The sequence below is a fragment of the Epinephelus fuscoguttatus genome, linkage group LG10, assembly GCF_011397635.1.
Source record: "Epinephelus fuscoguttatus linkage group LG10, E.fuscoguttatus.final_Chr_v1".
In the NCBI taxonomy this organism is placed as follows: domain Eukaryota; kingdom Metazoa; phylum Chordata; class Actinopteri; order Perciformes; family Serranidae; genus Epinephelus; species Epinephelus fuscoguttatus.
This window is the reverse complement of record NC_064761.1, coordinates 17277774-17289689: the sequence shown is the minus strand read 5'-3', so window position 1 is coordinate 17289689 and position 11916 is coordinate 17277774. Positions and strand designations below refer to the sequence as shown.

Sequence of the window (11916 nt, the reverse complement as noted above, 5' to 3'; positions counted from 1 at the left end):
AATCCAGACAGTATTTACTGACCCTCATGCCAGCAAGAAGTCCAGTGTAGCTTTTTAATCCACAAAACTTGTTCTGGGTATCGGAGGTTAACAGCTAGCCGGAATAACAGCTACACTTTAAGTGCATGGTACCCACATTTTGAAAATGTAATAAAACTCCGCTGATGCATTTCAAAAACGTCAGAGCGGCTCGTCCGTCGTAATCCAAGTGCCCTGAAGCCGCGGCATGCAAAATTGACTTGAAAAGACGTAATTTACTCCACTTTTATGGCATAATTTCTTACTGTGGTCAGTTAGCCTGCCCTGCAGGAGTGCTGTGTTTACATGGCAACTCACGCAAGACTCGAGAACTAGCACCACCACGAGCCATCAGCTTGTCTCGCACGAGTTGCTATGTAAACACAGCACTCCTCAGGGCACTTAGATCACGACGGACAAGCCGTTCTGACGTTTTTGAAATGCATTAGCGGAGTTTTATTACATTTTCAAAATGTGGGTTCCAAGCACTTCAAGTGTAGCTGTTATTCCGGCTAGCTGTTATCCTCCGATACCCCGAACAAGTTTTGTGGATTAAGTTGTAACTGAAGTGTATCTTATTCCTGTGTCACTTAGCCATCTCCTGATTACAGAGAAACATTGTGACAATGTCTTCTTCTCTGATCTCATGGAGGATTTTTATTATTTTATTATTTAATCTGTTAGGTTTAGGTAGTCTCACTGAGATTAAGATCTCTCAAGAGATCCGAGAACATGAACAATTCACAGGAGCATAATCAGTCATCCAGCAAATCTGTATTTGATGTATGCCATATAAAAAGTCACTCACCGTACACCTGCAGGCTGTGGGTTATCTCAGCAACTCCTGCCAGATTTACCGCCACACATCTGTATATCCCAGCATCAGACAGTTGAGCCCGTTCAATCTCCAGTACCTGGCCACGCTTCAGCATAGTCACCCCAGCTGCACTCGTCAGCGGTCGGCCATCTCTGTACCAAGTGATAGCTGAAGCACAAAGGGGAAAATGCATGAAAATGATATTTTAAGACATCAGAAAAAAAAAAATGAGCATAATGACATAAAATTAAAATGAAGTGAGGTTACAGTGCAAAAATGACACAAAATTTAATGAACAGCATCAATATTTTTAGCCTTTAATACCTTTGAGTTTAGAGTTGGATCAGATCTTAGACCTGGTGCACATTTGTTCCAGATATGTGGTGCACAGAAACTAAAAGCAGCTTTACAATGTTTTATTCTAAACCCCCAGAAAAGTAAGCTAATAATCTCCAGGTGATTTTAAAGGTCTGGAGAGGTTGTTACAAAGAAGGAGATCAGAAACATGTATTTTGACCTATTTCACAGTTTAGTTTTTCAGTAACAGTAACAGAATTTACTATTTCATTACATGAGGTTGTAACATTTGTGAGCACACAGTATGATGTGTATTTTTTCATGTTTTTGTTTTAATGTTTGAATCATGTAGAGACTGACAGAGCAAAGTAGCTCACTGACCAGATCTATGTTTTTGCTTGGGACAATGGAGCTTAAAATCTAATAAGTATTTTCACATGCAACAATTCACAGTTATCAGATTGTTGGAATGAAACACCTGCTGTAAAATGCAGAAACATCCCAAGAAAAGAGTGTTCAATTACACTGGAATGTGACTTATAATCTGCACTGAACTTGTACACTGGAGAGAAAGGCAGTGGGAAGAGAGAAACGCTGCCTGTAGGGAGTCATCTGAGATCAATTTTCCGCTCTTCCATTAATGGTTAAAGATAAGGAAAGCTGCAGTACAGCCAATTTCAACTCAGCAGTCAGAGGAAACTACGCCCTGGAGCCTGTGAGTAAGCACAGCAGGACGGAGGAGGAACTTTGTGAGGCGTCTTACCAGGTAATGGGCTGCCTGTGGCCTTGCACTCAAGCTCAGTGGGAAAGCCTGACAGGATGGTCTGGTTGATAATCTCTCCAGAGTCGGGAATACTGGGAGGCTCTGAGGGACACACACAAGTATTACACATAAGAACTCTAATTTATCAGATGATACTCTCCTGTCTCCACCTCCTCCCTTGACACAGAAAGTGGAGAAAAGTATATATGACAGAAACCAGGAGATGAGCGAGACAAGGGACAAAAACATGCAGAGATAGAGCTGTGTGTATCTTTGAGTTACCATGGACACTGAGCCGTATGTGCTGTTGGGCTTCACCAGCTGCATTGGTTGCCAGGCAGGTGTATCTCCCAGAATCCTCAAGTCTTGCCTCGGTGACCTTCAGCATTCTGCCTGCCGACTCCAGCTGTGACGGATACAAACACAAACACAAAAAGAGGATTCAGACTGGTAATTACCTCTCATGTTGAAATGTGAGCATAAAAACCTTCTACATTATACTGCGTAAACTCTGTCTTCAAGCATGATCCTATTTGTTCAAATTCATGAATTAGTATTCAGTCACTCAGGGGACCAACCTCAAGGTTCCCCTGTGTTGTGTCGACAGGTCGGCCATCTTTGAGCCAGGTAATGCTGGGAGGAGGGATGCCACTTGAGATGCACTCCAGACTGATAGGTTTGTGGAGAACCACCGAACGTTCAGCAGGCCCAGTGGTCCGGATGGATGGAGGAACTGTGGAGATTAAGAGGACAGCATTAATCACTTAAAAACGCTTAACAGCAAACTCAAAAGCGGTATTACAAAAAGGCAGAGAGTAGTATTTACCCAAAGTGGGAGCATCCCTGTGGCTTGCATTAAAGCACAAATTAAATTTATTACAATTACAGTGCATGCAAAGCTATCAAATATATACATTTGTTGTCAGAAAACAATGAATTTTCATGCAAATCATATGACAAAGCACTTCAATATTTATACCGTGGACAGCCACGTTGAAGTCCCTCTCATGGTCTCCTGCTTCATTAGTGGCCACACACTGGAAACGAGCCGTGTCGGAGACCTGAGCGCGGGAAACAATCAGCTGTCGACCATTGGCTGCCACCCGCAACCCTTCGCCCTGTCTGACTGGCTTTCCATCTTTATACCACCTGTAAAAGAAAAGTTTACACGGTGAATATGTGTATGCATGTGTTTGCATATCTGTTTGCATGAGATGGAGATCTTACGTGATGACAGGTGCAGGTGTTCCAGTGGCGTGACACTCCAGTTCCAAAGGGCTGTTGATTATCACCGTGCTGTCTGTCACATCATCAGCTCCATCAATGAAAGGAGGAACTAGGATTGAGAAAAATGAATTTATTTATTTCAGTGTTTTTCTCTCTAGAAAACCACAATAAATGCACAATTAATTTTCTTATATTTAAGAGAGGTTAATCACATTATAATGAACTAGAGGCTGTTTTTAAATATTTCCATTCTTTAATTTATCAAAACTTTGAAACAGTCATTCCATTACTTTTACTATACTATTACTTCTCTAATTCTGCTGCTGATCATAGCAATATTGGAAGAGATCAGTAAAAATGGTGAGAGGAGTCTACAGATAAAATTTTTTGCCTGAGGTCTCCAATAAGTATATCAGTGCAGACATGCGACGCCACAGTGAAATGGCAGGTGTCGGTTTCCCATGTGGACGGCACACATGGTGCAGATAGCAACAGCCTAAGCAGGAAACAGCAGAGTCAGCTCAGCTTTCACATGAGTTGTCGTGGCCGAGTGGTTAAGGCGATGGACTAGAAATCCATTGGGGTCTCCCCGCGCAGGTTCGAATCCTGCCGACAACGGCATAATGTTTTCCAGCTGGTGCAGACCGCTAATAAATAAACTGCACAACAGGCTGTAGTTGTTGGAGTGATTAGCTTTGCTCATAGAGACTGAAATACTGGAGAGGGTGCTTCCTATCTGCGCTGTGTTTACAGAGTGCTGATCCATTACAGGCAAATTTAGACAACTGCTTCATACTCAGAAGAAAACACTGCTTTTACCCCCGGCATTTACTGATAGGCATCGTAAAAGAGATAGAGGTAGAAATACATAAAAGCAAATTGAGTTTTTACTAACATGATTCTCTTAAGTCCCACTTGGAGCCATGTTGAGAGTGCTTTTTCAGGATATTTTCTGATTTATGGTGACAGCTTAAGCCACATGGCTGTAGATATAACAGTACAGCTTAGGTAACATGTAGCAAGATAAGACCTCAACAAATGTCCTGGCTCATGGCAGCTGTAAAACACTTGTAACTGGGTGGCCACATTCTCTCTGATGTGTTTTTACCTGGTTTTGGCTGAATCAAATGTTTGGCTATTTGTTTTAAACTTGTCTTTGTGAGCAGCAAACTAAACACTGAACTGCTGTTCACTGACTTAACAGGGAGACAAGTCATTCTTTATTTCATTCACAATTTGAGTCAAACAGTAACTAGAAATAAGGTCCAAAATGGAAATCGATAGTGAGGCCAGGCCAAGGTTATAGAATGGCCACAACATGTATGCGCATAAGCAAGCCAACCTCCTAGAAAAGTTATCCTCTATAAGATTTAAAAAGGTACAGTACACACTTGTTGTCCCACCATGTCTTGTTTGTTTGGGCCTGCCAGATAGTGACACTGCATTGATATAAAACAATAAGGCACGAGTGTGTGAGCATGTGCTGTGCAAGTTAGTGTCAGTACAGTTTATGGTTATTTTTGTGAGTTTTCCATACCTAAAACTCTGACATCATATTTGACCTCCTTCTCTCCAGCGATGCTCGTAGCCACGCAGACGTAACGTCCTGAGTCCGACACCGTGGCTGAGACGATTTCTATTTTACTGCCCTGCTCGAGAAGACGGACACTTTCACCATCACGCACAGGCACTCCATCCTTCAGCCAGGTGAGGGAGGGGGGAGGGTGTCCCCCAGCCTTACACTCCAGAATCAGAGGCTTACTGAGGACCACTTTCCTCTCAGTTGGCCCGTCATCACCCCCTGCAATGGTGGGAGGCACTGGGGGGGGAACATGCATAAAATAGGAACAGAACAAAAGGAGGGTTAAAGCTTCAACGACTTTTCTGCTTGACTGATATCTTATTTCCAACACACACTTGAGGCTTTCATCATCCAACAACACGTAAAATTGCTTAATGCATCAAGTCCCCCGATCTGTATCCATTTTTATGCTTTTCAGGGATCAAGGATATTATTTTTTACATTAAAATGTTTGCCGACTATCCGCAGCTGTTTGAAATTATTCTTGACTGCTGCAAATGTCTTTATGCTTTGCGAGTGAAGCCAAATGCCTTACAGCTCTGATTAATGAAATAATAAGCTTCAGAGCTCATAACATATGCGAAGGCCTGCAAATGCAGACAATGGGAACTTATGTCCGGAGAGTTCCTCTGTTCAGAAACCTTCTTTGGTGCCAAAATGTGCCTTAAATTTTCTAAGTCATTTAGTGAAGATGAGTTACTAAAAGATTTTGTTTTAAGCTGACATACTGCACAATTAAAAGGAAAAGTGTGGAGATTATCAGGTGTCACATGTCAGGTTCTTACAGTAAACGTCAAGTTCATAGCTCTTCTCAGCGTTCCCGGCCACACTGGTCACCTTACAGGTGTACTGGCCGGCATCTGCCGCCTGTGCCCGAGGGATCTTCAAGTAGTGGCCTCGCTCAACGTACTGAACCTGTCGATTGGACAGGATGGCCTCTCCGTTTCGGTACCAGGTGATGGTGGGAAGCGGCACTCCACGTGCCTCACACTCCAGTGTTACCATCGTGTCCAGCAGGGATGTGACCCCTGTGGTTATGTTACCACCTTTGATGGACGGGGGCACTGGAACAATGGCACAAAAATGACAAAATCTGCAATTTAGACAGTCATTTAAATGTCACAGTTATGACTGACAATGATTACAGAAATAAACAAGTTTGCTTATCTCTGCAGTTTAAATCAATTGCCAGTTGCTTACCCAAAAGCGATCGTTGTTGGTAGCATGACGTCACAGGGATTCAGTCTATAAAGAATAGGCTTTACACACAGTACCTGAATGGATATGATCTGTGAAAATCCACACTCACCATAGACACTGAGGTTGAAGTCTTTGGATTGTTTGCCAGCTGTATTCATGACACTACACTGGTAGCGGGCCTTGTCGCCAAGACGGGCACTTTTTATCCTCAAAATCTGACCCTTGTTGATGACCTCTAGATTGGGATCACCAAGAAACACCAGCCTGGAAACAAAAGTTTGACCCAGTTTATTCAGTTTGTTTCACAAAGCTTAGCATAACATGGAGTGTGGAGTCTGGATATTAGAAAGTGCTTACTTCCTGTCCTTGTACCACTGGATTGTGGGAAAGGGCACACCTTGCACGTTGCACTCCAGACTGATCTCCTGTTTGACAATGGCTGAAACATCTTGAGGAGAGTCTGACCCTACAATGGTCGGTGGAACTGAGAAACAGAGTGAGAGAATCACAGATAAATGAGTATTTATAAGTCATTTCAGAAATACATTGTGTGCCATACAGTAATTGTCAGACAAATAAACATACAACTATAATCATTGCATATTGCTTGACTTATCAAGGAACTGATCTAATAACAAAGTCCAGGAAGTTAAGAGTTGTACACATGTGGCTGCTTTTCTGTATTAAAAGGGTTTAAATGGTTTTCCATTAAACTGAAATTAATGACATGTTCTGTATGTCCACAAGTCTGCATGCATCTCTTTCCCCATAATTCTTGGAGTTTCCATGAACAACTGCTCACTACCCTTACTCACCCAGCACATCCAGGAAAAAGTCCTTTTCTGTGCTGCCAGCAATGTTGATGGCTTTACAGCTGTAGCTGCCTGCGTCTGCTGTGGCTGCCTTCAGTAATCTCAGGGTTTTCCCCATGTCAAGAATCTGGATGCTGTTGCTAGCAACCACCTGTCGATTAATAATAAATCAAGTCAAACACAAAGGCAAAAACAACAGCATGAGTTACAGTTTAGGAAATACTGTCTGACAGTTAATACGGGACTAATTGTAAGACATCACGATAAAAGGATTCAAACTAAAAAGCTGCAGCTTACAATTCAGGCAGAATTGAAAAACAACTGTTGTCTGCGAGCCAAGGATCTATTCAGCTGAGAAAACATTAGAAGTTTTAAATTGTTGCTTCGAGCCAAGAACATTCAGAAAGCAGAGAATCCTTCGTTAGATTGTTTATAATTAACAGATTGAACAGTTTAACTGATTTTCCCATCTGTGCCTTGCAGGAATAAGTAGTAAGGCAGCCAAGGGAACAAAAAGCAGCCAGCTAACTGGGATGTTGCAGTACAATCGTGTGCTAACTCTCTCTCTTCTTCTACAATTTATCATACTTATTCTGTCATTAAAGCTTTGACCATGCTGCCACCATGGCTGGTCTGTCTGGTCATTGTTACACACACACATGCATACGCACAGGATGCGCGGTGGTTTAATGTCTGTTCTCTTGGACGGTGTACCCTGTGATCAGAGCTCACTCAGTCTTTATGAGCACTTTCATTAATAACTGAAAGGAAAGGTCATTATAATTTCTCATTACTTTCATGCATGCAAAGTTTTGTGATCCAGTCCTTGTAAAGGACTTATTAAACCACAGTTTAAGTATATGTTATGAAAATTATATGGTAGCATGTAGTCTGTCTGACTGTGTCTTTGATGTGTCTATTTACCTTTAAAAGAACATTTGTACTGGATGTTTCTATAACGACAATGGATGGATGAAAAATATGTTAACAGCTTATTAAACAGGATTTCACCTACAGGAGTCCCATCCTTGTACCAGGTGATGACTGGGGTCGGACTTCCTATGACATCACACACCAAGCTGGTGGACTGGCTCAGGACCAGCGACACGTTGTCTGGTGTTTCCCCATCACGGAAAACTGGAGGCACTGTGGAGGTGTCAGAGGTGATTATCGAGCATCAAGCATTTGTTACAATTATAACAAAAAATAGTTAGAATGATTCATTTTCCATAACCCCTTGTCCTGATGCAGGGTACTATCCCGGCTGTCATTGGGCAGACAGACTATCACAGGGTGACACATAGAGACTGAAAATCATTCATGCTCACATTCACACCTATGGGAAATTTAGAGTCACCAGTAAACCTAACCTGCATTAGGAGTGAGGCAAAAAATTGATACAGCATAGTATCATGATATTTTTGTCTGGCAATATTGTATCGTAACGGATGCCAACTATCGATTTTTTTATTATATAGATTATTTATACTTCAAATACAAATTAAACTTTGTGGTAGCCTACTAGAATAATATAATCAATTGTCTTTCAGTCCACTAAATACATGTTACTGCAATAAAAATCACTGAAGTGAAAAGATTGTATCCTATTAGATAAAACAGATTTTGACAAAGTTTGACAAAGAGCTGGTCAATTACCATTAACTTTGAGCTGGTACTTCCTCTCAGTGGATCCAGCATCATTGACAGCAGCACAGACATACTCTCCGTTGTCCAGCGGTGACACAGAGGCCAGAATCAGCAGTGTGCCGTCCTCCAGGATGGACACACCAGGCTCATTACCAGTCAGTTCCTGGCCATTACGCATCCACCGAATCACTGGCTTAGGAAGACCTGAAAGAGTGAAGAAGATAGCAGAAGGATCAAAATGAAACCAAAACCACTGACAAATATGAAATGACAAGTTGTATTTGATGTAGTCATGATTGTAAAAGTACAGTGTTTACTTTTAGCAGAACTAACTTTGCCTCACTAAATATCACTTTTGATAGGAGTGTAAGTAGTTTTGATCTCCTGCACAGGGAAAGAAAATGATCAATGATTTTCCTCTTCAATATAACAGACGGTAGGTGTAAATTTACCATTACCTTTTGCAGGGCAGGGGAATGCAATGCGCTGGTTTGCAACTCTCTCTTGCAGGGGACTATTGAAGGGGGGCTCCAATACCTCCACCACAGGGGGTACTGAAAACACACAAACACATAATCAATTAAAAAAAATTACACTGTATTGAATTAGTCATCATTTCAACAAAGCATTATAAACTAAACTGAACATACCGTACAGCATGTCATACTTCAGCACATGTACAGTGTTTTGTGCTTAATCCATAAGTATAATGAACACAATGCAAGTCTGTAGGATCAAGACATTGGGCCTCACTCACCAACAGTTCTTATGAAGAAATTTTCTCTTAAAACACATTTACACAGTTTTTGTATTTGACATATTTGTGCAGAATAAATTGGTTATTCTACAGCTGTATGAAAATTAAATGATTTATCTTACAATAACGTTTTTTTAAAATCTATAATTTTTACTACATTACACTGCACTACACTTATAAATTCACACCTGTTATGTTATACTGTTATATTCATGGGTATCATGCCATCTAACAGTTAGCACTTGTCTGTCCTCCTGACAGTTGTGCTTCTATAATGCATAAAATTTGCGGTTTGGGGGTCGGGTGGTTGATTAACGCGTAGTTTTAGCATGCTGTGCATCCTTTTTGTGTTCTTTTATGTACACTCCTGATGCTAGTAATTATGACAACTCATTTGGCATTCAATTTCCGCAGATGTAGGCTACCTCTACTTCAAAACAGAAGGTTTTTTTTTTCTTTTTTTAATGTTTGGAGTCCAGTGCTCCACTCTCTTCAGACTTTAATTTAGGCAACTTTTTCTTCTTCTTCAGTTTCTGTGTGTGCACACAGCCCTGCCGTCTCATGCCCTTTTATGGGGATTTGCCGAGTGTTTACTTATGCTAATTAGGATCAACTTGCCCGTGCTTTCAACTTACAAGAACAATGAGCTTCATCATTGTAGGAACACAGGTGCAAACAATTCTGCGGTTTGAGAACATGTCATGAATCTGATGTGGACTTCTTTTAAAGAACAAATGAAGGAAAAACCTTGGGAAGATACTGGTGAATGAGGCCCATTAACTGCAGTGTTGCTGTAGCCTACTTGAGATTGATCTTGGTCTCGAGACCTGTTTTATGACCACTTTTTAAAGGTCTCGGCCTCGTCTCGGACTCCACTGGATTTTTACTCAGTTATGTCTCAGTCTTAGACCAAGAGGACTCCGTATTTTATTTCAAGACCAGTGAAGACCAGCACTTTGGGGATATCACTAAATAGCCTGTATGAAAAATCGTATATCTTATCTAACATCTTGTATCACAAGTGTGTCATGTAGTGTGGGACTCGCACTGGTCTGGTCTTGGTTTTGACACAGTCTCAAACCTTCAAAGTCTTGCTCTAGTCTTGGTCTTGATACGCTCTGATCGTAACTTGCTCTCAGTTTAGGTGGTCTTGACTACAACCCTGATTAACTGAAACCAACCTTGCACGAGAAGCTGAACTTGAGCCTCGTCTCTGCCTGCAGTGTTGGTGGCCGTGCAGGTGTAGGTTCCTTCGTTAGCCAGCCCCACATATCTCAATGCCAGGCTGCCATCAGGTGATACTGGGTACCGCTTACCATCCTTAGTCCAGGTGAGGGTGGGCTCTGGAACCCCTCTCACCATACATGGCAGCTCCACAGGGTGACCCACCTGCACCTTCATTACTCTGGGGCCAGCCTGTATGCTGGGGGGGACTGCAGGACAGAAGATTTAATAAGAATTAGAACCTAGTCTGCACCTGCATGTTATGGACAACCTGGAAGTTTAGTTTCTCTAGTGTATTTGTATTTTCAATCTTTGAACTTACCCAAAACACTTAGCTCAATGGATTGTGTCAGGTTGCCGGCAATATTTGAGGCAACACACACATAAAGGCCACTGTCTGACACTCTGGTCTCCAGGATCTTCATGGAGCCTGAGGGAAGCTGAGTGTGCCTGAGAGGAACACAAACACACACGAATACAGCATTTTTTGGCAATTTTTTTTCCACTCAATAACTTGTTCAGTAATTTCTGTAAACAGATACTGCAATAAATCTTACTAATCCACCATCAACCACGATTACAGCTGCTGTGGCAGACGCACAGTAGGTACAACAGATCACAGAGAAGAGTACGATTACTCAGTCATCTTATGAAACCACAAACTGTACCCTGAGGCCATGACTGCTCCAGAATTATAGCACAGCAATGTAGACAGCACGGAGGTTCTCTTAGTCTTTTAGAACTACAAATCTAATCTTTACTTTGAGGTTGCAGCCAGGTTAGTATGGTTTTAGCAGATGCTTATTCATAGTTCACAGACAATATTATTCATGTGGTGTAATATAAGGCGATTTTGGTCAAAAATTGCTGAATACTGAACTCCAGCAGTCTACAAGGAGTTGTTGGATTATAAATGAACATCAGTGCTGTGTGTTTTATGTGTTTTACCTGGGAGAGAACGGTGAGATGAGCTGCCTCTCCTTGGCCCAGCTTATAGTGGGAGGCGGGACACTGTGGACCTCACATAGCAGGATGGCATCCTCACCTTCAATCACTGACATTCTCATTGGCTCTGCTGAGCCTCCGGCGCCCCCGTCATTGGATCTGGGACGGACTGCACGTACATACACAGAAACGGTGACTCAATTCAATGCTCTTAGAAATACATGTGAAAATTTCAGACAAGGTATACATAAAGTACAATGACATGAACGATAACTTAATATAAATAAAGAAAGGACAAGAAGAGATTTTTATCAAATTGCCTGTTGATGCAATAAGTGCATTAGTATTGTTCCTTCCTGTGCTGAATACCAGCTGTGTCAATTAAATTAAAAAATGGACAGAAGGTTGGCACTTTTTTTTTTTAAACTACACCATGTCCTCCATTAATGCAAGCACAGGCAATGGGGGTTGGCTGACATGGACAATAGCACACTAAAAACTCTAAGGGAAAGTGGAGAAAATTGACCTGCTCATGTTACACATATATACACATATATATACAACTGCTACAGGCAATGAGTTAATGAATTAACAACAATCACTGAGACTGGCTCATGGACAAGGTAA

General features: G+C 41.7%; 1 protein-coding gene and 1 non-coding gene across 2 annotated transcripts in view; one reads left to right on the top strand and one right to left on the bottom strand.

The window, feature by feature from the left end:
• The window catches only part of hmcn1 (hemicentin 1), a 96791-nt gene that overhangs the window by 31654 nt on the left and 53221 nt on the right, over window positions 1-11916 (bottom strand). Inside the window, exons 22-38 of the mRNA XM_049588337.1 lie at window positions 11293-11458; window positions 10667-10794; window positions 10302-10553; window positions 8822-8917; window positions 8373-8567; window positions 7732-7862; window positions 6720-6867; window positions 6262-6388; window positions 6014-6168; window positions 5490-5768; window positions 4660-4941; window positions 3123-3231; window positions 2875-3044; window positions 2474-2628; window positions 2178-2301; window positions 1896-1997; window positions 827-1003 (exon numbers count right to left, since the gene is read on the bottom strand). Coding sequence (XP_049444294.1) covers window positions 827-1003; window positions 1896-1997; window positions 2178-2301; window positions 2474-2628; window positions 2875-3044; window positions 3123-3231; window positions 4660-4941; window positions 5490-5768; window positions 6014-6168; window positions 6262-6388; window positions 6720-6867; window positions 7732-7862; window positions 8373-8567; window positions 8822-8917; window positions 10302-10553; window positions 10667-10794; window positions 11293-11458 — 2796 coding nt within the window. The remainder of the gene's footprint in view (window positions 1-826; window positions 1004-1895; window positions 1998-2177; window positions 2302-2473; window positions 2629-2874; window positions 3045-3122; window positions 3232-4659; window positions 4942-5489; window positions 5769-6013; window positions 6169-6261; window positions 6389-6719; window positions 6868-7731; window positions 7863-8372; window positions 8568-8821; window positions 8918-10301; window positions 10554-10666; window positions 10795-11292; window positions 11459-11916) is intronic.
• trnas-aga (transfer RNA serine (anticodon AGA)) lies at window positions 3659-3740 on the top strand. Its single transcript has one exon. It is a non-coding gene; the product is annotated as a tRNA-Ser (tRNA).